Source organism: Heterodontus francisci, chromosome 22 (genome assembly GCF_036365525.1).
Source record: "Heterodontus francisci isolate sHetFra1 chromosome 22, sHetFra1.hap1, whole genome shotgun sequence".
Taxonomy (NCBI): domain Eukaryota; kingdom Metazoa; phylum Chordata; class Chondrichthyes; order Heterodontiformes; family Heterodontidae; genus Heterodontus; species Heterodontus francisci.
This window is the reverse complement of record NC_090392.1, coordinates 30,854,626-30,879,605: the sequence shown is the minus strand read 5'-3', so window position 1 is coordinate 30,879,605 and position 24,980 is coordinate 30,854,626. Positions and strand designations below refer to the sequence as shown.

At 44.4% G+C, this 24,980-nt stretch overlaps 1 protein-coding gene across 1 annotated transcript; it reads right to left on the bottom strand.

Annotated features, from left to right (window-relative positions):
• Positions 1 to 18,332: 18,332 nt before the first annotated feature.
• On the bottom strand, positions 18,333 to 24,264 carry LOC137381590 (probable G-protein coupled receptor 139). Its single transcript, XM_068054285.1, has 2 exons — positions 24,195 to 24,264; positions 18,333 to 19,249 (listed from the first exon to the last, which is right to left on the bottom strand). The coding sequence occupies exons 1-2, from the start codon at positions 24,262 to 24,264 to the stop codon at positions 18,333 to 18,335; spliced, it is 987 nt and encodes a 328-aa protein (XP_067910386.1).
• Between the last annotated feature and the right edge of the window lie 716 nt (positions 24,265 to 24,980).

Sequence of the window (24,980 nt, the reverse complement as noted above, 5' to 3'; positions counted from 1 at the left end):
TCCACTGAGATGATCCACACTTGCTGGTGTCGAGCCTGGAGGCAAACATCCATTCCAATGCTGCCGTTTGTTTAACGAATGGTTTCATGAGAGAAGAACACAGACCTGAGACTCAGCTGGACAAATCAAACTGCTGCACACCACAGTAAAACAATCGTGAACCGGGTGGGACAGGAATATCGCTCGCCCTTCACTTAATCTGGCAGGTCGGACTAAATTGTAACTATGAGCAGGGTAATGAGTATTCACGTTATTTAAATGAACGCAAAGCCGCAATTCGCTACCGCACTGGAGGGAGCCCCAAAATGCTGAAAACCCGTCATTGATCTAATTCCTCTAAAATATCCCACCATCGGGAATCTGAGAAAACACCTCCCACCTAATTATATCACCCTGTACCTCACAAATCCACCACGGCGGAGAGCATAAAATTCCCCCCAAAAAATCTGCAAAGGGATATAGATAGGTTATGTGAGAGGGCAAATGTTTGGTAGATGGAGAAGAATGTGAGAAAATGTGAGATTGTCTGCTTTGACAGGAAGAATAGAAAAGCAGAGTATTAGTCAAATGGAGAGATTCTGCAGTCCAGTGGGATCGGAATGTCCTCATATATGGAACACAAAACGTTCGTGTGCACTTACAGCAAGTAATTAGGAAGGCAAATGGAATTTTGGCATTTATTGCAAGGGGGATGAGGCAGAAAAGTAGGGAAGATTTGCTGCAGCTATATGTGGCATTGGTGAGATCACACCTAGAGTACCGTGTGCAGTTTTGGTCTCCTCCTTCAAGATGGATATACTTGCATTGGCAACAGTTCAGAGAAAGGTCAAATACCAACGTACCAACATATGAAATAGGAGCAGAAGTAGGCCATTCAGCCCCTCTAGCCTGCTCTGCCATTCAATAAGATCATCGTTGATCTGTTTTTGTCTCAAATGCCACACTCCCATCACCCCAATAACCTCTGATTTCCTTGCCTAGCAAGAATCTATCTACCTCCACCTTAAATATATTCAATGACCCTGTTTCCACCACCTTCTGAGGCAGAGAGTTCCAAAGTCGCAAAACCCTCTGAGCGAAAAATGTTTCTCTTCCTCTCTGTCCTAAAATTGCAACCCCGAATTTTAAAAGTGCTCCCTAGTTCTGGATTCCTCCACAAGAGGAAACATCCTTTCCATATGCACCTTGTCAAGATCTTATAAACATCAATCAAGTCTCCCCTCACTCTTCTAATGGGTGGTTGATGGTCGGCACAGACTCGGTGGGCCGAAGGGCCTGTTTCAGTGCTGTATCTCTAAATCTAAATCTAAAATCCAGTGAAAACAAGTCCAGTCCGTCCAACCTTTCCTCATAAGACAACCCACTCATTCCAGGTATCAATCAAGTAAACCTCCTGTGAACTGTCTTCAATGCATTCACATCCTATAAATAAGGAGACAAAAACAAGGCTGATTCCTGGGATGAAGTTGTTTTCTTTTGAGGAAGGATCTAGCAGGTTGGGCCTGTACTCATTGGAGTTTCGAATAATGAGAAACATTATTGAAAAATGTAATATCCTGAGGGGCTTGGCAGGGTAGATGCTGAGAGAATGTTCCCTCTCATGGGAAATCTAGAACTCGAGGGCACAGTTTCAAAAAATGTCGTCTCTCATTTCAGATGGAGATGTGGAGGGATTTCTTCTCTCAGAGGGTCATTAATCTTTGGAATGCTCTTCCCCAGTGAGCAGTGAAGGCTGGGTCATTGAATATATTCAAGGCTGAGTTTGATGCATTTTTCATCTGGGCTGGAGCATGGGGCTGGGGGCGGAGGTGGGGGGTGTAGGTGGGTGTCGGAGTGGGGATGGGGGGGTGTGTCATCTGTAAACTTCATTCTCTCTAGTCGAGTCTAGATCATTAATATATATCAAAAAGAACAGTGGTCCGAGTACCAGATCTTGTGGAACATCACTATAGATATTCCCATGGTTGAAAAGTAACCATTCACCATTACTTCCTGCTTTCTATCTTTCGTGAATTTTGTATCCCTGCTGTCACAGTCTCCTCAATCCCATGGGCTTCATTTCTGCTCACAAATCTATGACATGAAACCTTACTAAACATATTTTGAAAGTCCATTGTTACGACCAGGTGAGAATGGGGTCTAGGGCTTCCCTGTCAGCCTTTGCCTGGTTTAACCGTAACAGCGTTTAATTTTTTTAAAATACCGTATTTGTAGCTCCCCGTCAGTGAATCCTTGTTCACTGCTCTCCCATTGTTAGGCAAAGAAATCAGCAAGACAGGTTTTCCGAAACTAAAACAAGAAAAGAGTAAGTTTTTTTAACCTTGAAACACTAATTGAGCTGAAACTACTCCGAATATGAGACACGACCACAGTAGCATGCATACACGATAAATACACACGCACAGACACACACTTACACACAGAAAAATAGAAAGAATAAAGGGGAAAGGTTTGAAGCAATAGATGAGGTTTATTTACTGTCCTTTGAGTTTGATGTAGAGTGTGTGATTGCAGTTAAATCTTGATGTTTTGTCAGGGCCCAGTGGATGCTTTCAAATCTGTTTCAATGTAGGAGTCTTCTCTTTTGAGGTACAAATGTCTTCAGTGAATCTGGAAATTCATGAGCGAGAGAGAGAGAGAGCCAGGCAGGAAAGAAGCTCCCTTCATCGAAGTTCAGTTACCATCTGACCCAAACTGTTCTGTGAGCAGTTCATTTGAAGCTGGGCCAGCAGGATAGTCATGTGCCTAATTGTTTTTTAACAAACTCCTGCATTTTTGTGTATTCTCTATCTTAACAGGCACAGAATCACAGAATTGTTACAAAGCAGAAGGAGGCCATTCGGCCCATCCTTTCAGTACCAGCTCTCTGAAAGAGTAACTGCCTCAGTTCCATTCCCCTGCCTTCTCCCTATAACCCTGCATATTCTTCCTTTTCATGGAGCTTCTAATTCCCTTTTGAATGCTTCAATCGAACCTGCCTCCACCACGTTCTCAGGCATCACATTCCAGACCTTTACCAAGAACTACATGAAAAAGTTTTTCCTCATGTCACTTTTGCTTCTCCTACCAAATACGTTAAATCCATGCCCTCTCATTCCCGATCCTTCCACGATTCGGACCAGTTTCTCTCTATCGACTCCGTCCAGACACCTCAGGATTTTGAATACCTCTATCAAATCACCTCTCAGCCTACTCTTCTCCAAGGATAACAGTCCTAACTTCTCCAATCTATCTTCAAAACTGAAATTCCTCATCCCTGAAACCATTATCATGAATCTTTTCTGTACTCTCTCCAATGGCCTCACATCTTTCCTCAAGTGCGTTGCCCAGAATTGGACACAATACTCCAGCTGAGGCTGAACTAGTGTCTTATACAAGTTCAACATAACTTCCTTGCTCTTGTACTCTCTGCCCCTATTAATAAAGCCAAGGACACTGTATTCTTTATTAACTGCTCTCTCAACCTGTTCTGTCACCTTCAATGACTTATGAACATATACACCTAGGTCCCTCTGCCATTGCACCCCCTTTAGAATTGTGCCCTTCATTCCATAATGTCTCTCTACATTCTTCCTACGAAAATGAATCACTCCACATTTCTCTGCATTGAACTTCATCTGTCACCTGTCGGCCCATTCTGTCTACATCCTTTTGACGTTCTGCACTGTCCTCCTCACAGTTCACAATGTTTCCAAGTTTCATATCATCTGCAGACTTTGGAATTGTATCCTGTACAACAAGGTCTAAGCTATTAAAACACATCAGGAAAAGCAAGGGTCCCAACACTGATCCCTGGGGAACTCCACTACAAACATTCCTCCGGCCAGAACAACATCATTAGCGACTCCTCTTTGTTTCCTGTCACTCAGCCAATTTTCTTTCCATGTTGCTACCGTCCCTTTTATTCCATGAGTTTCAGGTTTGTTCACAAGTGTGTTGTGTGGCACTGCATCACATGCCTTTTGCAAGTCCATCTACAGCTCATCAACCCTCTCTGTTACTTCCTCAAAAGACTCCAGAAAGTTAGTCAAACATGATTTTCATTTAAGAAATCCATGCTGGCTTTCCTTAATTAACTCATATTTGTCCATGTGACTACTGATTTTCTCCTTAATAATTTTTTCTTAAAGTTTTCCCACTACCGATGTTGAACTTACTGGTCTGCAGTTGCTGGGCTTATTTTTACACCCTTTTTTGAACAAGGTGTAACGTTTGCAATTCTCCAGTCCTCTGGAACCACCCACGAGTCTAAGGAAGACTGATAAATTATGGCCAGTGCCTCTGCGATTTCCACCCTCACTTCCCTCAGTCTCCTTGGATTCATCTCATCTATCCCTGGTGTTTTATCCATTTCAAGTGCAGACAGCCTTTCTAATACTTCCTCTTGATCAATTTTAGACCCCTCTAGTGTCTGACATACCTCCTCTTTCAACATTGCCTGAGTTGCATCATCTTTCTTGGTAAAGACAGATGCAAAGTATTAATTTATTACCTCAGCTATGCCCTCTACCTCCATGTGTAAATACCCTTTCTGGCTCCTCATTGGCCCCACTCCTCCTTTTGCCACCCTTTCACTATTCATAAAAAACTTTGGGATTTCCTTTAAAGCTCGCTGCCTGTTTCTTTTCATGCTCTCTCTTTGCTTCACTTATTTACTTTTTCACTTCCCCTCTGGGCCTTCTATATTCTGCCTGTATCTCAATAATATTTTCTACCTGGCATCTATCATAAGCACACTTTTTCTTCTTTATCTGAATCTCCCTCTCTTTTGTCATCCAGGGAGCTCAGGATTTGTTTGCTCTCCTTTTCCCCTTTGACGGAAGATACCTTCACTCTGCCCAAACTATCTCTTCTTTGAAGGTAGCCCATTGTTCATCTACCAGTTTTCCTGTCAACCTTTGACTCCAATTTATTCACCCCAGCTCCATTCTTATCCCATCAAAGTTAGACTTCCCCCAATTAAATATTCTTACCCTGCATTGCTCTTTATCCTTTTCCGTAGTCAGCCTAATCCTTATGATACAATGATCACTATCCATTAAATGCTCTCCGACTGATATTTGATCCACTTGACTCACCCTATTCCCAAGAACCAGGTTGAGCAGTGCCTCCTTTCTCGTTGGACACTCTGGAATGCCAGCTTTCGTACACATTCAGTGTCTGGTGATCAAAATCCATTTGGGTTCATTGGATCAGGGAGCAGTTCTATTGTCTCCAGGCACTGTCTCTTCGTATGCAGATGTTTTTCAGCCACTGCTGATCTCTTTATACAAGTCATCTCTTCATTCCAGCAACAGCTTAAAATTAATGTTCAAATGACGAAATTAATATGCCCCATTCATGGCATTTGGGGTCTTCATGACACCTCCACACCCAACGGAATGAAATGCAATTTGATGAAGAGCATTTCATTAAAAAGGACTAGAGAGAAGAGTAGATACAGAAAAAAACACATGCATCTCTCTCATTCCTTCTCTTTCATTCAGAAATCCCAAAATCTGTTACAGCTTTTTTTGGTAGCCGTGCTGCTTTAAACTGTCCTTTTTAGCATCCCAATAAACGTGATTTTTGGGGAAGTTTTTCAGTTTGCCCATTTCCACGACTGTCCAGTGTCTCTTTGTTCCTGTTGAGGTCTGTAGGGGAAGGGTTAGATTTACTTAGCCCGAGGTTGGAGTTCTGCTCATGGGCATCAACAGTTGGTGGATCCGCTCTGTACTCTATTTCAGTGCTTTAATGAGTCATGCAAGGGCTTTTCATCTCAGGGGATGGTTGGTTCCCTTTTCTCCTGACTGTGGGGAACAATTCTTTGAAAATCTTCCCTTTGTCCTCTGGGACACTCCTGCTTGCAGGTATTTGTCCAGATGCTACTGCACCTCCCTTTGGCACTTCGACTAGGTGAGGCATCACGCTCATGGTTTATGTGACCTCTTGAGGACTTTCTTTGTGTCTGCAGGTTCCTGTAAATACTGTGAGTAACTCTGGTGGGGTGCTTCTCGTGTCTGCATTTACGTAGGAGGATGTGAGGTCTAACTTTTCAAACATTTTATTGTTGGCTGACTGGACAGTAGTGGTTTCCATTTGAGATTCCTACCGGACTTTCTTTAACCTGCCCTCTTTGTCCCTTTTTCACTTTTCCTTTCTAACCTTTTGCCAGCCTTGTGCCTGCCTGTCCTCTTTTGTTCTCAGCAGGTTCACCAGCCCTCTGTTGGAGGGTCCTCCAAACACCGGTACAGGACTTAGGGGTGAAGATTTCACAGTAGGTTGGGATTTCCCCTCAACCTGACCCATGTGGCAACTCCTGCAGTACTTCACCACATCTTTGTGGAGTTTTGGTCGGTCAAACTGCTGTCTTATGCAGGCTTTGGCTTTTCATAGACTGATACATACAGCCACTGTAATCTCATGGGCCACTCTTACTATTTCTCTCTGGTACCTCTGCGGTACCTCTAACCGGTGAACCACTGTCCACTCCTTGCCCCAGGTCTGTGAGGAGAATTCCACTTCCTTATCAGTACCTCATTCTTTAATTAGTAGAAATCAGGGACTCCCTCTGCATCAATATCAGACTGGGCAACCTGTACTAACTCTCTCAGTGCTGGGTTGGCTCGCTGGGCCTTGGCGAGGGAAGATCCATTTAACTCATTCCCTGGGTCTTCTAACTTCACAAAGAAAGTCTCATACAGACAGACCTTATGGTCATCTGCCTGAAGTGCCAATTCAGTGTCCTCTGGGGGAGCTGGTTTAATCATGGCCTCATTCACTATGCAGGCGGGGAAACTGCAGGGGACCGTCTCCTGCCACTGCCTTGTTTCTCTGACCTCCTGCGGTTCTCTCTTTCACTAATGGAGAAGCTACGACCTTCAACCCACACAAATCATTACCTAGGAGCAGCTCAACCCCGTCCACAAGCAAACTGGGGACAATCCCGAGTTTCACCAATCCTGAAAATAGCTCACAATCCAGTGCAACCCGGTGTAAAGGTACAGGCATACACTGCCCTCCAATGTCATTCACCATCATTCTGGTGGTTACATGCAGTCTCTGGGGGAAAGGTCAGGCCTTTTCCCAATAAAAGAGATCTAGTGGCCCCTGTGTCTCTAAGGATTACTATGGACTTGCTTGCCCCACTTGAGGTGTATGGGGTTTATCTCCCTTCAGACAGAAAATCCTGATAACTTTCAGGAATCTTATTAAATTGTCCTGCACTTGCCGCAGTAGGCATACTGGGTCTTATTATTACTGCAGTTAAAGCTGCAGCTTGTTCTGCTGTGCTTTTCATCAGGGTCCCTTCTCCTTCACTGAGCAGGTGTGCCCTGATTGACCCTACATGTTTTCCCTTTATTTTCCAGCAGTCAGCTCTTAGATGCCCTGCTTTATTACAATGGAAGCACACAGGTCTCCCGGTCTCACTCCTACTTACAGAACCTTCCTTTTGGCTTGAGGAGAGCCACCTGTGTCTCCTGCATTTTTTCCCTCCTGGGGCTGCTTGTGCTTCTAACACCTTCCCACCCTTCGTCCTTTTTTGGATTTGTCTGGGTGATTAGGAAAGGTTTTCCTCTGAGAAACTATATATGAATGAGAGCAAACTCATCAGCTAAAACTGCAGCTTGCCAGGCTCTATGAACCTTCTGTTCCTCTGCATGTGTCTTTATGGAGAGTGGGAGAGAGTTTTTAAATTCCTTGAGCAAAATTACCTCACTGAGATTTTCATAGCTAAACTGTACTTTAACAGCCCTCAGCCACAGGTCAAAAGGCATCTGCCTACTTCTCCCAAACTCCAGTTTGATCAACTTGCTTCTTGAGGGTTATAAATTTTTGGCGGAAGGCTTCATGTACTAACTCATATGCCCCGAGGATCGCATTTTTTGTCAGTTCATATTTGGATGAGCTCTTATCTGGCAATAGAGAATAAACTTCAATGGCTTTTCCTGTTAGCTGGCTTGTCGCAGGAGAGTCCAAGCCACAGCTGGCCACGTTAACTGCCTTGCCAGTTTATGAGAAGATACATAAAATGCATCCAAATCTCCCTCATTGATTTTTGGAATCAATTGGGAAAATATTAATAATTCTGTACCCAGTCCTGAATTACAAAGAACAAAGAACAAAGAACAGTACAGCACAGGAACAGGCCATTCAGCCCATAAAGCCTGCGCCAATCTTGATGCCTGTCTAAACTAAAACCTTCTGCACTTCCGGGGTCCGTATCCCTCTATTCCCACCCTATTCATGTATTTGTCAAAATGCCTCTTAAACGTCATTATCGTACCTGCTTCCACCACCTCACCCGGCAAAAAGTTCCAGGCACTCACCACCCTCTGTGTAAAAAACTTGCCTCACACATCCCCTCTAAACTTTGCCTCTCTCACCTTAAACCTATGTCCCCGAGTAACTTACTCTTCCACCCTGGGAAAAAGCTTCTGACTATCCACTCTGTCCATGCCGCTTATAACTTTGTAAACCTCTATCATGTCGCCCCTCCACCTCCGTCGTTCCAGTGAAAACAATCCGAGTTTATCCAACCTCTTCTCATAGCTAATGCCCTCCAGACCAGGCAACATCCTGGTAAACTTATATTAAATTTATACGATCCTTCATATAGGCCATGCTTTCACTGGGGTTACTCAGTCGCCCCCTGGTTAACTCAAGCCATGTCAGCTCTCTCTCTCTCTTCGCAATCCTTCTGGAAGGCTCTTTCTTTCTCTCTCTCACTCTCTTTTTCTTCATGGTCTTGCTTTTTTTTTCTACTGTCTCTCTCTTTCTTTCATCGCATTCCTTCGGGAAGGCTCTTTCTTTCTCTCTTCTATCTTGCTTTTTCTTTCTCCTGTCTCTCTCTTTCTCTTTCTCTATCCTCCCTGTCCTTCAGGAAGGCTCTTTCTTTTTCATTCTGCTGTCTCTCTCTTTCTCTTTCTCCTATTAAACTTTCCTCTGTTCCAATGGTATTTTTGCCAGCAATACTCTGTCAGAGTCTATGTCTAACCCTGTTTATGCTTCTTCAGATTCAAGTGAAACGTGGTTGGCCACTAGTCTCAGGAGTTCAGATTGTCTAGCCTTGGCATGGACAGTGATCCCACACTGCTCAGCCATTTTTCTCAACTCCTCCATAGACAGTGATTTTAACTTTCCCCAAGTTACTTCACCATGGCTTGGGGAGTTATTGGCTTTAGTTGCAGACCTGTTAGGATTCTAGCACACACAAACACAAGAAAACCTGTATTGAAATATGTTCTCATTTTGATTTGGCTTCCCACTTCCGATTTCTCATTTGTCTGTGGATCAAATCCGAATGCGAGCCCCCAAATTTCTGTTCTGACCAGGTGACAAAGGATTCTAGGGGTTCGCTCTTGGCCTTTGCCTGGTTCAACTGTAACACGGTTTAAATTTAAAACAGACCATGTTTTGAGCTTCCCCTCAGTGAATTCTTGTTCACTGCTCTCCAATTGTAAGGCAAAGAAATCAACCAGACAGGTTTTATTAGATTTAAACAAGAAAAGAGTAAGTTTATTAACCTTAAAACTCTAACTTGGTAAAAGCTACTATGAAAACGCAAGCATGCCTCCCCAATAAATGCACATGCGCAGATAGAGACAGCAAAGTAGAAAGAATTAAGGGGAAAGGTTTGAAGCAATAGCAGGGGTTTATTTACAGTCCTTTGAGCTCGATGTGGAGTCTTTGATTGCAGTTAAATCTTGACGTTTTGTTGGACACTTTCAATGTGGGCATCTTCTCTTTTGAGGTTTAAGTGTCTTCAGCCAATCTGGAAATTCATGAGAGTGCAGGAGAGCCAGACAGGAAAGAGGCTCTATTCTTCCAAGTTCGGTTGCAATCTGACTCAAACTGCTCTGGGAGCAGTTCAAAACCAAAGCTGGGCCAGCAGGTTAGGCAAATGACTAACAAACTCCTGCATTTTTATGGATTCTCCTTCTTAGCAGACACCCTGGAATGCTGGCTTTCTTACACATTCAATGTGATTGGTGATCAATTGCTGATCAAAATCCATTTGGGTTAATTGGATCAGGGAGAGGTTCTATTGTGTCCAGGCACTGACTCTTAGGATGCAAATGTCTTCCAGCAGCTGCTGATCTTTATAAACAAGTCATCTCTTAATTCCAGCAACAGTTTAAAATTAATGTTCATACGATGAAATTAATATGCCTCATTTTTGGCAGGTGGGGTCTTCATGACACGATAAACATGTCAATTACACTACCTTCATCAACACTTTCCATTACTTCATTGATGTACTCAATCAGTTTTGCCAGGCACTGTTTGCCTTTTACAAATCCACATTGGTTGTTCCATGTTAACCCATGTTCTTTCAAATAAAAATGAATTTTGTCTCAGATTTTGCTGACTAGGACTTTACCTACCCTGGCGAGGCTATATGGTCGGGTTTATTCTTTTCTTCTTTTTCGAACAGCGACGTAGCTTTTTCAATCTCTCCAGCAATTTCTAACCTTACTCCCCTCAGCAACCGAGGTTCCATCCTATCTGGGTCGATTGACTTTTCTAAACTTAACACTCCCAACCTATTGATGAATTTCTATCATATTGAAATAAAAACAAGAAATGCTGGAACCACTCAGCAGGTCTGGCAGCATCTGTGGAAAGAGAAGCAGAGATAACGTTTCGGGTCAGTGACCCTTCATCGGATGAAGGGTCACTGACCCGAAACGTTAACTCTGCTTCTCTTTCCACAGATGCTGCCAGACCAGCTGAGTGGTTCCAGCATTTCTTATTTTTATTTCAGATTTCCAGCATCCACAGCATTTTGCTTTTATTCTATAATATTGAATTGTTTTACCCCTCCCCCTTTCCTGTAATATGTGCAGGTTTCTCCTGTTTTGGGAAGGCTAATGCAAATTAATCATGTTATCTGGATTTTATGTCAGCATTTAATGTATTTACATTGTAAGTCAATGGACGCATAACAACAATTTATCGTCAATTATATATATATTATTGATGAACTGGTGTGTCTACCAACAACTGTACCTCTCCCCAGTAACTTCTCCCTGACGTGTTGGGAATTCGTGTGTGTAACCGTGACTCTGAAAGATGTGCTGCCAAGAGATTGACAAAAGAAATAAAGAGTTCCATGAAAGGTCACAGAGCTGAATATTTCACACTGTTTTCACAGATTCTGCCAAACCTGCTGAGTATTTCCAGCATTTCTGTTCACATTATCATCTACATGGTAAAAAACAGCTGTCCAACTGAAGGTGAATCAGTCTGAGCCGCTATATAATTTGCTTCCGAGAATTCTATGGGAAATCATGGAGAAAATTTCATGGCCTTGGTTATAAATCGAGAAGAAATTACTGAATACAGTAGAGATACCAGGAGACTAGATAAAGGCACATTCTGCACTCTGTTATTAATAAAAAGAAGGTGGCAAAAGTGGCTCATGGAATTAGAGGTACACTGTGGGTAAAGTTATGGAAACACATTAAATATAAGATCATGGAGCATTTGGATATAAATATAATCTTATAATATTGTGAATAAGTGCTCATGAAGTGGTGGCCTTGTCAATCTAGTTCACTCATTTTCATGAGTGTTTGTGAAAGGAGCTTGATAGGGGTAAGGGGGTGGATGTGGTGCACTTGGATTTCTAACAGCCCTTTATACAGTTACTCTGGAAAGAATAGTACTGAAAAGAAATACAGCAGGCATCAGTGGAAATGTTTCACAAGGGATTGGTAATTGGTTGATCACGAGGGCCGAGAGTGTGGTGGTAGTGATTGCCATTGGCCTGGGAGAATATATCCCACAATGCAATTTAACGCAGACAAGTTCGAAGTGATGCATTTTGGGAAGTTAAACCATGGCAGGACATATACATTGAGTGGCAGGGCTCTGGGGAGTGTTGTTGAGCAGAGAGACCTTGGGGTGTAAGTACATAGTTCCCTGAAAGTGGCAACACAGGTAGGCAGGGTGGTGAAGAAGGCATATGGCATGCCTGCCTTCATCGGCCGAGGTATTGAGTACAAGAGTTGGGGCGTCATGTTCAGTTGTGCATAAAATTGGTTAGGCCGCATTTGGAGTACTGTGTGCAGTTCTGGTCGCCGCACTACAGGAAAGATGTGATTAAGCGAGAGAAAAGATTCACAAGGATGTTGCCTGGTTTGGAGGGCTTGAGTTATAAAGAGAGATTGGATCGGCTGAGTCTGTTTTCGCTGGAGCGAAGGAGGCTGAGAGGGGACATAATAGAGGTATATAAAATTATGAGAGGCATAGATAGGGTAGATAGCCAGGGTCTGTTTCCCTTGAGGGCACAGATTTAAGGTGAGAGGGAGGAGGTTTAAGGGGGTAAATTTTTCACACAAAAAATAGTGGGTATCTGGAATGAGCTGCCTGAGGAGGTGGTGGAGGCAGGAACAGTAGCGACGTTTAAGAGGCATCTGCACAGGTACTTGAATGAGCAAGGCATAGAGGGATATGGAATTAATGCAGGCAGATGGGATTAGTATCGATAGGCATTATGGTCGGCCTGGACGCGGTGGGCCAAAAGGCATGTTTCTATGCTGTATGACTCTATGACTCTATCACAAGGTCCAGGAGTACATGCTGAGTGACGCACTAAAGCTTGGGGGCAGCTGCTGCAAAGGCTCAATGGGGAAAGACACTGTGTATGATCCTCCTGCCATAGTGAACTGAGGGGCTGGACCCATGGAAAACCCCTTGAGCTGTGTAGACCTAATATGGGTTTGCTGTAAAATGTATGTGGCATGTAAAATTGAATGGAATGGTTGTGAGGCAACTCACTCCTGTGTTGAAGAAAACTGATTTTCTTTGCACTTTCTGAAATGTCAGATTGCTGCTGTTTTGAACTGTTTGTCATGTCTTTTTTGTAGATTTTTATGAATAAAATGCATTTTTGGAAAAATAAAATAAAACAAATTCCTGTAAGGACTCCATCCCATTCTCCCATTGTCTCCGTCTCGGAGTCATCTGTTCTGATGATGCAACCTTCCACAACAGCACTCCTGGCAACTGAGGATTACCCCCACTGTGGTTAATAGGGTCCTTGACATTGTCCGACCCATTTCCCACACTTCTGCCCTCACCCCTTCTCCTTCCTCCGTGACAGGGTTTCCCTTGTCGTCACTTTCCACCCCACCAGCCTTCACATCCAAAAGTTCATCCTCCGTCATTTCAGCCGTCTCCAGCGTGATGCCACCACCAAATACATCTTCCCCTCCCCTCCCCTGTCAGCATTCCAAAGGGATTGTTCCCTCTGCGACACCCTGGTCCACTCCTCCATCACCTTCAACACCTCGTCCGCTTCCCACGGCACTTTCCCATGCAATCACAGGAGGTGTAATACCTGCCATTTTACCTCCTCTCTCCTCACTATCCAAGGCCCCAAACACTCCTTCCAGCTGAAGCAGTGATTTACTTGTACTTCCTTCAATTTAGTATACTGTATTTGCTGCTCACAATGTGGTCGTCTCTACATTGGGGAGACCAAACGTAGAGTGGGTGACCGCTTTGTGGAACACCTCCACTATGTCCAAAAGCATGACCCTGACCTTCCGGTTGCTGGCCATTTCAACACCCACCCACCCCACTCACCCCACAACCCTGCTCTCATTCCCACATTTCTGTCCTTGTCCTGCTGCAGTGTTCCAGTGAATGTCAATCCAAACTTGAGGAACAGCACCTGATCTTTCGATTGGGCAGTCTCCAGCCTTGCAGACTCAACATTGAGTTCAACAATTTCAGAGCATGACTGGCTTTTTTACTTTATTTCTTTTTTATTATTATTTTAACTATTGTTTTCACCATGTCCCTGTTTTTCATGTTGTAGTTTTGGCTCCAGCTGCTCATTATTCTTTCATGAACACTCTGTAATGTTTTGTCTTTCACCATCACCATGAACAGTCTCTTTACTTTGGTCTCCTGATATATTTGTTGCATAATCTCTCCTGCCCCAGCACACACCTTCCCTTCTTTTCTCTTCCTCATCTTCCTCCCACCACACCCACCTCCCGCCCCCACTTCACTTGCTTAAAACGTAATACATTTCTCATCTTGATGCTTGGACCTGTGGTGGGGGGTGCTGAAGTCCGACCCAGAAGAGGCCCACTCCGGACCTCGAAGCTGGCTGGTCCCACCCGATCCTCCGAGTGGCAGCGACACTCCGTGGCGCCACCTCCCACACCACCCCACCTCCACAGCCCAGCCGCTCAGTGACAGGACCACAATTAGCATATGTGACTTAATAAAATTATTACATTTACATGTGCTTACCCTTAATCTTGATGTCCTAGTGGCCTACACTCCTTAGGATCCTTGTCCGGGTAAATGAGGTGCAACACTGGTGGGGAAAGGGGAGGGGTGAAATTTCACAGTGCGGGGCGTGGGGGAGGCGGAGTCAAATTAACATCATGGATGTTGGGGATGGTGCGAAGGATTGTAGTTTATGGTTTGTGCAGTTTGTGCGGGGAAGGGAAGGTCAGATGGTAAAGGTGTATTTTGGGCCAAAGGGCAAAGAGTTAATTTAATTGTTGTTGGGGGTGGGAGAGGGGCAAAAGAAATGTATTTATGTAATTGTATTGAATATTTCTCTAAATATTAAAATAAGCCAATCGGGTTGACTGCCCTTTAAAAATGGCGTCAGCGTCTGCACACAGGCAGCTGACGCCATTGCCAGGGACGGACTGCTCGTCCCCTCTACGTGATCAGTGGGGAGGTGGGCGGTCCATCCTGGATATTTAAATGAGCCGCTGTGTTTGAGCTCCTGGTGGCTCTTTGTCGAGTGACCCGCTCAGGAGGGCTGCCATTTTTGAATCTCACCGCCGAGATCGGCAGAAGGTTTATAAAATCCAGCCCATTAACTCTATTTCTCTGTCCATAGATGCTGCCTGAGCTGCTGAGTATTTCCAGCACTTTCTGTTTTTATTTCAGAATGATTGAGGGTCTGGATGGATTGGATTGTGAGGAATGATTATGTCGATGAAGCATGTTCTCATTGGAGAAGAGAATATTGAAAGGTAATATGATTGTTGCTTTGAAGTTTCTAAAGGGTCGAGATTGAGTTATTAAATCTTGCCCTGAACAGGTGAACCAGAGGTCACTGTCTGTGCTTGAAGGGGATAAATTAATAATCAATCTGCTGAAACAATGGGTGGAATTTTATTCTCCCGCTGGTAGCGGTGGCGGGCGATAAATATGATAGCCCGCATGTACCGCCATGCCGCCACGATCTACCACGTTGGCAGCTCAAGAAAATATACCAGTCAGGCCAAATCCCCCAATCACATGGAGGGGGCGGGTTCTGTAACTCCAGCAATGGTATCAGCTGCCTGTGCGCTGGCACTGGCGCCATTTTTAAAGGGCAGACAGACCTGCCGCTAAATTTAAATATTGAAAACTGTACCACTCCCAGTACACCACAATAAAATATTGCCCCTTCCTCCCTATAACACAGATAATATTTGCCCTCTCCCGCACCCCCCCAAGCAGACTTACATCCAAGACTTGACCTTTACCCCCCAAACTGCTCAAAGTACAGATGTCACCCCTTTGCCCCTCCCCTATACTATTAATGCACATTTGAACCCCTCCACACCCCCTCCCCCAACACTGCACTGAAAATCCTAACTGCCCCCTTCGCCACTTCGGTAGTGCCAGCTTTCCCTTGATGGATAAGTGAATGCTCATGAGGGCCGGCCGCCACTGGGAAAATCCCCGGCACCAGGTGAGATCACTGACAATTTTATTTAAATGTATGCATTTTCTTAATTTACATATTCAAAGTCGGGTCCCAGTGGGGGAGGTGTGACACAGAGCATCACCATCACTGGGAAGGTGGGGCCCGGCTCCGTGTTAGTCACTGCTCATACAATCTTCCTGCCCCTCCCCCACACCCGCGCACCACTGCCACGGATCCTGACGATGGGACCTCAACAAAATACATCCCAATATTTCACTGAGAGATCGATCTATGAAGCAGACTCCCGATTGTTAATATTGATTCTTACAATGACAACTAAACAGATTTAATTCACAGAAAACCATTTTACAATACAGTATGTGAGTAATTTGAGACATAACATGTGGAAAGTGTATAATATTTGAGAGGAACAGGGAAATTTGTTTCTCTATGTTTCCTAAAATTCTCCAGCACTGGGGTTTTCCAGGTCTGTTTAGATTAATTTATAGAAATTGATTCCTGTGATTAGTCAACAACTCCATTATTATTGATGATGCGACTGTCAGGAGGACACAAAGCAAGTTAGACTGGAGTGCACAGTCCATAGTGGAGATAATATTCTCATTTAATTTGTTAAGTTTTGTTTTCCTGATTTTGATGCTTATTGTTTCTACCCCTTTAAAAAGGGGCTCTTTTGTTAGATTAATTTTAGTTTTTTGATGACACGGGGGTGGGGAATGGGAAGAGTAAAAGGTGAATGAGATGGTCTTTTGTCTTTTTGCTCCAGCAAGTAGCTGTGCGGCGTTGCCGAGTGATGGGAGAACCAATTAAAGATGTAATGATCGAGGTGGGAGGAGTTCACTGTTTGTTCTGGTCCCACTTCCCCGCAGGACACAACAGATGGAGTTACATTTTCCCAATTATCGGCACAATCAATCAGATAATCTATTTTTCAAAGAATAGAACACACGAACCGGGTTTCTCTAATTAACAAGAAAATTATCAGTTTATTATAAAACAAGTCTTAACTAGTAATGAAGTAAAGCATAAACACACAGATCAAAATGTTTAAAGTTCCCCTTTTTTTTAACCGGAGTCCCTTCACACTCACAGACACACAAATATTCTTCAAAGATAGGATGTGAGATGAATTAACACTGTGAACTTCTCAGGGTCCTGCAGAGATATTGGAAAATGAAGCTGGGTTGTGGTCTTCTCTCCTTTTTACTCTTCAAAAGACTTGACTTTATCTTCCACTCACTCCAGAGGGTAAAACACACACTCTGACCCACAACCAAAAAGCTTGTGAGCTTTCTCCCATTTCTGAATGTATCCTGCCCTCAAGATCCAAATCATTTTCAGGAGAGATATTGTCATCCCTTCATTAAACAGTTCAGTGTCATTTTGGATAACAGTTCGGAGGCCGGACACTCTGTCTGGACTTTTCCGTTGGTGGGGAGGCTGGCCCACTCACGGAAAAGTCAGGGGGAGCCCGCCTCCACCGGGCCTGGGAGTCACGTTAGGATTTTACACGGCCCAGGCTCCTTTTTGGACTTGGCGAGACTTCCACTTCTTTGAGGCAGGAAGTTGCACCTCCATGAGCTGCCAGCCAATCATCAGGCTGGCAGCTCTCAGTCCCAGTAGTGTCACTGGGAGCAGTGTCCACTGCAAGGACTGCACCCAAACAACAGCAGCGAAGTGGATGTCGGCCCCGCAGACAAGTAAGATTTGGGGCCTTGCCGGGAACAATCGGCCGGACCCCGGCGATGTGATGAGGGTCGTTTGGGGAGGATGAGAACTTTATTCCAGTGGGGGTGGTTGCAGCTTCGATGGGACCCTCTGTGGGCACAGGGTGTCCGATCAGGAAGCCCACAACCCAAGCCGCCAAGGAAGCCTCCAGATTTTACCTGGTGGCCTTCTGTGGGGATTAAGGCACTGGAAAAATTGCAGCAGGGGCAGAAAAGCATCAGGAACAGCAGCTTCCCCCATTCAAACGTATTCCCCCCTGCCAGGCCACCAGCTCACTCCATTGGGGGGCGTCAAATTCTAGCATGTATGTAAAGATATGCCAGGGCCCTGGGGGCTGGTGGGACTGTACCAGACCTGAGTCAACACAAGCAAGAGAACTGGAAACCAAAAACAGGTCACAACACTGAGTTGTCCACCGATACAGAGTTCCGATACAGTCTTTGTTAAAAATCACACAAGTAGTAAGGATCTCAAAGTGAGTGACTGTATCTAGGAGAGGAGACCATTTGTTTAGTTTAGTTTAGTTTAGAGATACAGCACTGAAACAGGCCCTTCGCCCCACCGAGTCTGTGCCGACCATCAACCACCCATTTATACTAATCCTACACTGAGCCCATATTCCTACCACATCCCCACCTGTCCCTATATATTTCCCTACCACCTACCTATACTAGGGGCAATTTATAATGGCCAATTAACCTATCAACCTGCAAGTCTTTGGCATGTGGGAGGAAACCGGAGCACCCGGAGGAAACCCACGCAGACACAGGGAGAACTTGCAAACTCCACACAGGCAGTACCCAGAATCGAACCCGGGTCCCTGGAGCTGTGAGGCTGTGGTGCTAACCACTGCGCCACTGTGCCGCCCATTTGTGACATGAACGAGAACAGCAATAAAGGGAATACAATAGAAATTCATGTTTTGCTATTTTAACCATTTAAATAATTTAGCAAATAGACTCAGTGGATATTTCACCCCATTCTTTAACTCCTCCCTGAATTTACTCTGGGTTCCTGCATAAATAAATGGGTTGATGCAAGAACTCAAAAACTGGAGCATAAATCCACTTTCCTCCAGAACAAAATTTGATTCATTGAAATTTGTGCCAGAGAAATAACTGACACCCTCAATTCGGACACAGAGAATTGTTATTAACAATAACAAATATAAAAGGATGAAACTGCCCGAGATGGCAAAGAGCAAAACAATTGACTTTCTCTGCTTCTCCATCTCTGGGTCACTCTGATTCTCTCCTTTGCTTTGAGCCCAGAGTCTCCTGCGTGCTCTACTGGCCAATAAAATGTGTCTGACAGTCAGAGCATTGAGCAGTAAAATCAGAATAAATGGGAGACAAGGTGTTAAAATGATAAAAATCCAGTCATATGCAGCCCGTGCAGATGATGTATAATATATTAATATAATGCTACAGAACCAGGGTATGTTGTTAATTATGTAATTAGGTTCATATATGAAATACCAGAAGACATTTTTGAAACAGCTCAGTGCACAGACCGTTGCTATAACCCGTGCTGCCGTTTTCTCAGTGCAATATTTCATTTTCAGCTTCTGGCAACAAATGGCCATAAATCGATCAAACGAGAAAGCGACTGTTAACCAGACAGAACAGCTGATGGTTGCATAGTTTAGGACAGAACGGAGACTGCACACGGGTGTGATGGACAGGATACTGACTGGGAAATAAATACCAGCAATCCGGTTTAATATCACTGCAGTGATCAGGACCAGGAGATCCGTCACTGCCATGGACACCAGGTAGTAAGTGATACATCTGGAGAGACCACATCTTCCTCGGTACAGGATCACAATCACTGCCAGGTTAGCTGTAACAGAGAGAGAGAGAAAGGCTGAGAGAAAGTGGGAGAGTGCATGTGTGTGAGCGAGTGAGAAGAGGAAAGTTACTGGTCCAACTCCCAGCAAAATCAGCCATTTTACAGGATTCTGTGTGAAATTTACAGTTTTGACATGTGATCCTGAGCTGGACACGAATGCTTCCACTACAGGCACTTGCTTCTGTGTTTAAAACAATCCTGTGGATTAAAAATATAGGACTGAATTTTGCAGGCACCCCGACATTGTGGGTCATGAAAGGGGTTTGCTGGAAAATGCCTCCAGCTGAGGCCCAGCACGGGCCTCAATGCCGGGAAGGTCCAGCCCAATATTGCCGGTGGCGGCAAGGCCACGTGGTGGACCCCTGCCGCGCACGGCAACGGGAGCCCCATTTCAATATTGAAATTTTTAAAAATAAACAAATTCATAACTTCCCAGCTCCCGCCATCTGTCCCGGAGTGATATTGGTGTCAGTGGCCGACATTTGCTTGCTTTCAGATCCTCATCCAGGGATTGAGGTGGAACACTGGTGGGGAGGGGGGAGACGGTATGTTTTTCAGTGAGGGAAGGGGTGGGGTCAAACTCATCTAATTGGTGAAGGAGATGGTGTGAAAGGGTAAAGTGCATAGTGTATGAACATTGAGGGGTAAGGTCAAGTGGACAAGGTAAGTATTTCTGGGTAGGGGAGAGGGCAAAGAATGAATTATATGTTTATTGGGGAGTGAAAAAACAGGACTTCTAGGGTTGTTATCTCGGGTTTACTCCCTGTGCCACCTGCCAGTGAGGCTAGAAATGGGAAGATAGCACAGCTAAATACGTGGCTGAACAGCTGGTGGAGGAGGGAGAGTTTCAGATATCTGGACCATTGGGATCTATTCAGGGCCAGATGGGACCTGTGCAAGAAGGACGGGTTGCATCTAAACTGGGGGGGCACTAATATCCTGGCTGCGAAGTTTACTAGCGTCACTCGGGAGGGTTTAAACTAGTGTGGCGGGGGGTGGGAACCGCAGCAGTAGGACAAGAGAAATAAATGAAGAGAAACTGGTAAATAAGACCAGTAAGACTAAGAGGAAGAGCAGTTGGGAAGATGTTGTGGAGAACAGCGGGAATGGTGGTCTGAAGTGCATTTGTTTCAATGCAAGAAGTATAACAGGTCAGGCAGATGAACTTAGAGCGTGGATTAGTACTTGGAACTATGATGTTGTTGCGATTGCAGAGACTTGGTTGAGGGAAGGACAGGATTGGCAGCTAAATGTTCCAGGATTTAGAAGCTTCAGGCGGGATAGAGGGGGATGTGAAAGGGGTGGGGGAGATACATTACTGGTTAAGGAGAATATCACAGCTGTACTGCGGGAGGACACCTCGGAGGAGTCATTCAGTGATGCAATATGGGTGGAGCACAGAAATAGGAAGGGTGCAGTCACGTTGTTGGGGGTTTACTACAGGCCTCCCAACAGCCTGCGGGAGGTAGAGGAGCAGATATGTCGGCAAACTTTGGAAAGATGTAAAGGTAACAGGGTTGTAGTGGTGGGTGATTTTAACTTCCCCTATATTGACTAGGACTCACCTAGGGCTACGGGCTTGGATGGGGCAGAATTTGTGAGGAGCATCCAGGAGGGCTTCCTGAAACAATACGTCGATAGTCCAACTAGGGAAGGGGCCGTACTGGACCTGGTATTGGGTAATGAGCCCGGACAGGTGGTCGAAGTTTCAATAGGTGAGCATTTTGGGAACAGTGACCATAATTCCATAAGTTTTAAGGGACTTGTGGATAAGGATAAGAGTAGTCCTTGGGTGAAGGAGTTAAATTGGGGGAAGGCTAATTATAACAATATTAGGCAGGAACTGAAGAATTTAGATTGGGGGCAGCTGTTGAGGGTAAATCAATATCTGACATGTGGGAGTCTTTCAATATCCCGTGTTATCCAAGGTTCCTAAAACTTGCGAAACTTATCCTTCTTCCTCACAGGAACATGTCAGGAACAGGAATAGGATTATGTCTAACAAACTTGATAGAATTTTTCGAGGAGGTGACTAGATGTGTAGATGAGTGCAAAGCAGTTGATATAGTCTACATGGAATTCATTAAGGCTTTTGATAAGGTCCCCCATGGCAGATTGGTTAAGAAGGTAAGAGCCCATAGGATTCAGGGCAATTTGGCAAATTGGATCCAAAATTGGCTTTGAGACAGTAGGCAGAGGGTGATGGTCGAGGGTTGTTTTTGAGATTGGAAGCCTGTGACCAGTGGTGTACCGCAGGGAACGGTGCTGGGATTCTTACAGTTTGTAGTGTACTTTAATGATTTAGACATGACTATCGGAGGTATGATTTGGAGGAAAGTATCGGTGGTCTGATTGGCAAGTTTTCAGACGACACTAAGATTGGTGCAGTAGCAGATAGTGAAGGGGACTGTCAGAGAATACAGCAGAATATAGATAGATTGGAGAGTTGGGAAGAGAAATGGCAGATGGAGTTCAATCTGGGCAAATGCAAGGAGATGCATTTTGGAAGATCCAATTCAAGAGTGAACTATACAATAAATGGAAAAGTCCTGGGGAAAATTGATGTACAGAGAGATTTGGGTGTTCAGGTCCATTGTCCCCTGAAGGTGGCAACGTAGGTCAATAGAGTGGTCAAGAAGGCATACGGCATGCTTTCCTTCATCGGATGGGGTATTGAGTATAAGAGTTGGCAGGTCATGTTACAGTTGTATAAGACTTTGGTTCGGCTACATTCGGAATACTGCGTGCAGTTCTGGTCGCCACATTACCAAAAGGATGTAGATGCTTCGGAGAGGGTGCAGAGGAGGTTCACCAGGATGTTGCCTGGTATGGAGGGCGCGAGCGATGAAGAGAGGTTGAGTAGATGAGGATTACTTTCATTAGAAAGACAGAGGTTGAGGGGGGACCTGATTGAGGTGTACAAAATCATGAGAGGTATAGACAGGGTGGATAGCAAGAAGCTTTTTCCCAGAGTGGGGGATTCAATTACTAGGGGTCACGAGTTCAAAGTGAGAGGGGAAATGTTTAGGGGGGATATGCGTGGAAAGTTCTTTACACAGAGAGTGGTGGGTGCCTGGAACGAGTTGCCAGAGGAGGAGGTAGACGCGGGCACGATAGCTTCTTTTAAGATGTATCTAGACAGATACATGAATGGGCAGGAAGCAAAGAGATACAGACCCTTAGAAAATAGGCAACATGTTTAGATAGAGGATCTGGATCGGCGCAGGCTTGGAGGGCCGAAGGGCCTGTTCCTGTGCTGTAACTTTCTTTGTTCTTTTTCTTTTGTATGATCAGTAAGTTCGCAGATGACACGAAAATTGGTGGTGTCGGAAACAGTGAGGAGGAAAGCCTTAGATTGCAGGACAATACCAGGGCTGGTAAGATGGGCAGAGCATTGACAAATGGAATTTAAACCTGAGATGTTTGTGGTGATGCTCTTTGTGAGGACTAATAAGGCAAGGGAATATACAATGGGTATTAGGACCCTCGTCCCATTAATCATGTATTCCTTTGCCTTGTTTGACCTCCACAAATGCATCACTTCACACTTCTCCAGGTTGAATTCCATTTATCATTTATTTCGTTGGTTCTGATGTGGATGACTGCTGGCTGTTCACCCTCCCCCTTCAGGATGCTCTGTCGCCACTCAGTGACATCCTTGACCCTGGCACCAGGGAGGCAACACCATCCTGGATTCACGTCTGCGGCCACAGAAACGCCTCTCTGTTCCCCAGACTATTGAATCACCCATCACTATGGCTCTTCCAGTCTTCCCTGTACCCCACCGTGCAGCTGAACCACCTGTGGTGTCATGGAATTGGCTCTTGCTGCACTCCTCAGGTGAAGCATTATTTTCCTCAGTATTCATAACTGAATACCTGTTGGATAATAAGATGCACTCAGGGGTCTCCTGCACTATCTGCCTGATTATTTTTGACTGTCTGGTGGTCACCCATTCCCTGTCTCCCTGCATCATCTTCAGCTGTGGGGTGACCACATCTATAAACATGTTTTCCAATAGCTCTCAGCCTCATGAATGCACCGTAGTGTTCAAGTTGCAAAACTCAGAGCTCAAGCTGCCACAATTGACAACACTTGTTGCACAAATGTTTCTCCGGGATACAGGAAATATCCTGGGAGCTCCCAGATAGCACAGGAGGTGCACCCTTTAGTTTGAAGCTGCTCTGCCATTCCTTGATTTGTTAGTTGACCCTTTGCTGCTGCTAAAAAAAAAAGCTGACCAATATTACAACACCTTAAAATTATTAATAAAACCTTACTATTATTATCAATGTCAATAGCACAAATGAATTACATTTACACCATGGTAACAGTGTGATAATTTACCCACTGTAGCAGTGTCAATAACACAATAGAACCACTGTGAGATGGTAGCAGTATAATGGAGCACTAATGCAATTAATTTGATGAAATGTTATTGGTCAGGGGAAGTATTTTACCGTTAAAGCGGTGAGATGATATCAGTAAAGAGAAAAATTTGTACGGTAAAGCTGAGTCTCTTAAAGGGAATGAATTATGGCATAAAAAGGGAGACATTATATCGGTAACAGGAGGAAATAGACAGGGCAAACGCTGGAAATACTCAGCAGGTCTGGAAGCATCTGTGGGAGTGAAACAGAGTTAACATTTCAGGTCAATGAACTTTCATCATAACTTTTTACCTCAGTACTTTGATTTTCTACAGGAAGAAGAAATATCGATAAAATGGGAGGAAAATTTGTTCTCAAGGAATGCATGATACTGTGAAAGAGGAAAGGTGATATTGATTCACAGGGAAATTATATCCCTTTAAATGGAGGAATTATCCCGGTAAATGAAACAAAGAATTCGGTACAATGGAGAAGCCCTACTGGCTTTCAGAGCAGTGACACAGCTAATTGCTTCCCATAACCAATAACTAACTCCAATACTTTACCTGGAACCCCGACAGCTGCAAGGATGGGATAGTAAATGGCAAACAACAGACCTTTTGGTGATCCGTGCATTGCTGTGAGAAACCCTAAGCACATTCCACACTCCCCTCAAAGATTACCAAATTTATACCTGATGCCAGCCTCCAGGGAGTTAATTAGATGCTTTGATCCTTTGCATTATTTACATTAATTGAATCAGAGAGATTAGTGCAGCTGCTGTCAGGCTCGTGTTTTTGTTTCGGTGGAATGGAATGTTTTTAAAGTACACTGGCAGGGCTTCAAAGTGAAATACCCTGAAAGTTCTGTCTGATGCCATTCACATTTCTTCATAAAAGATTATGAAAACTTAAAAGGCCTTTGGAATGATGAAAGCAAACCTTGTGTGCAAGTAACCCTTAGGTTTAAACCCTTTTAATGCTGAGTTATGAGGCTTCGCACAAGTCGCCAGAGATTTTCTGACTGAAAGCAAAACATAGCCATTTCTGGTTCCTGATCATAATTCAATTCAATCAAAGGTCACATGCAACTGACTCCAAATCCCTTTGAGTCTGTGCACGCACTTTTATATATTTTTCTGTGCAGGCATTGTAGATAGGTCCAGTTCAGCAGTGTTACAGTCAGCATAGACAAGTCCAGTTCAGCACGGTTACATTCAGTGTGTACTGGTCCAGTTCAACACAGTTACATTCAGTGTGTACTGGTCCAGTTATGCACGGTTACATTCAGTGTGTACTGGTCCAGTTCAACACAGTTACATTCAGTGTGTACTGGTCCAGTTATGCACGGTT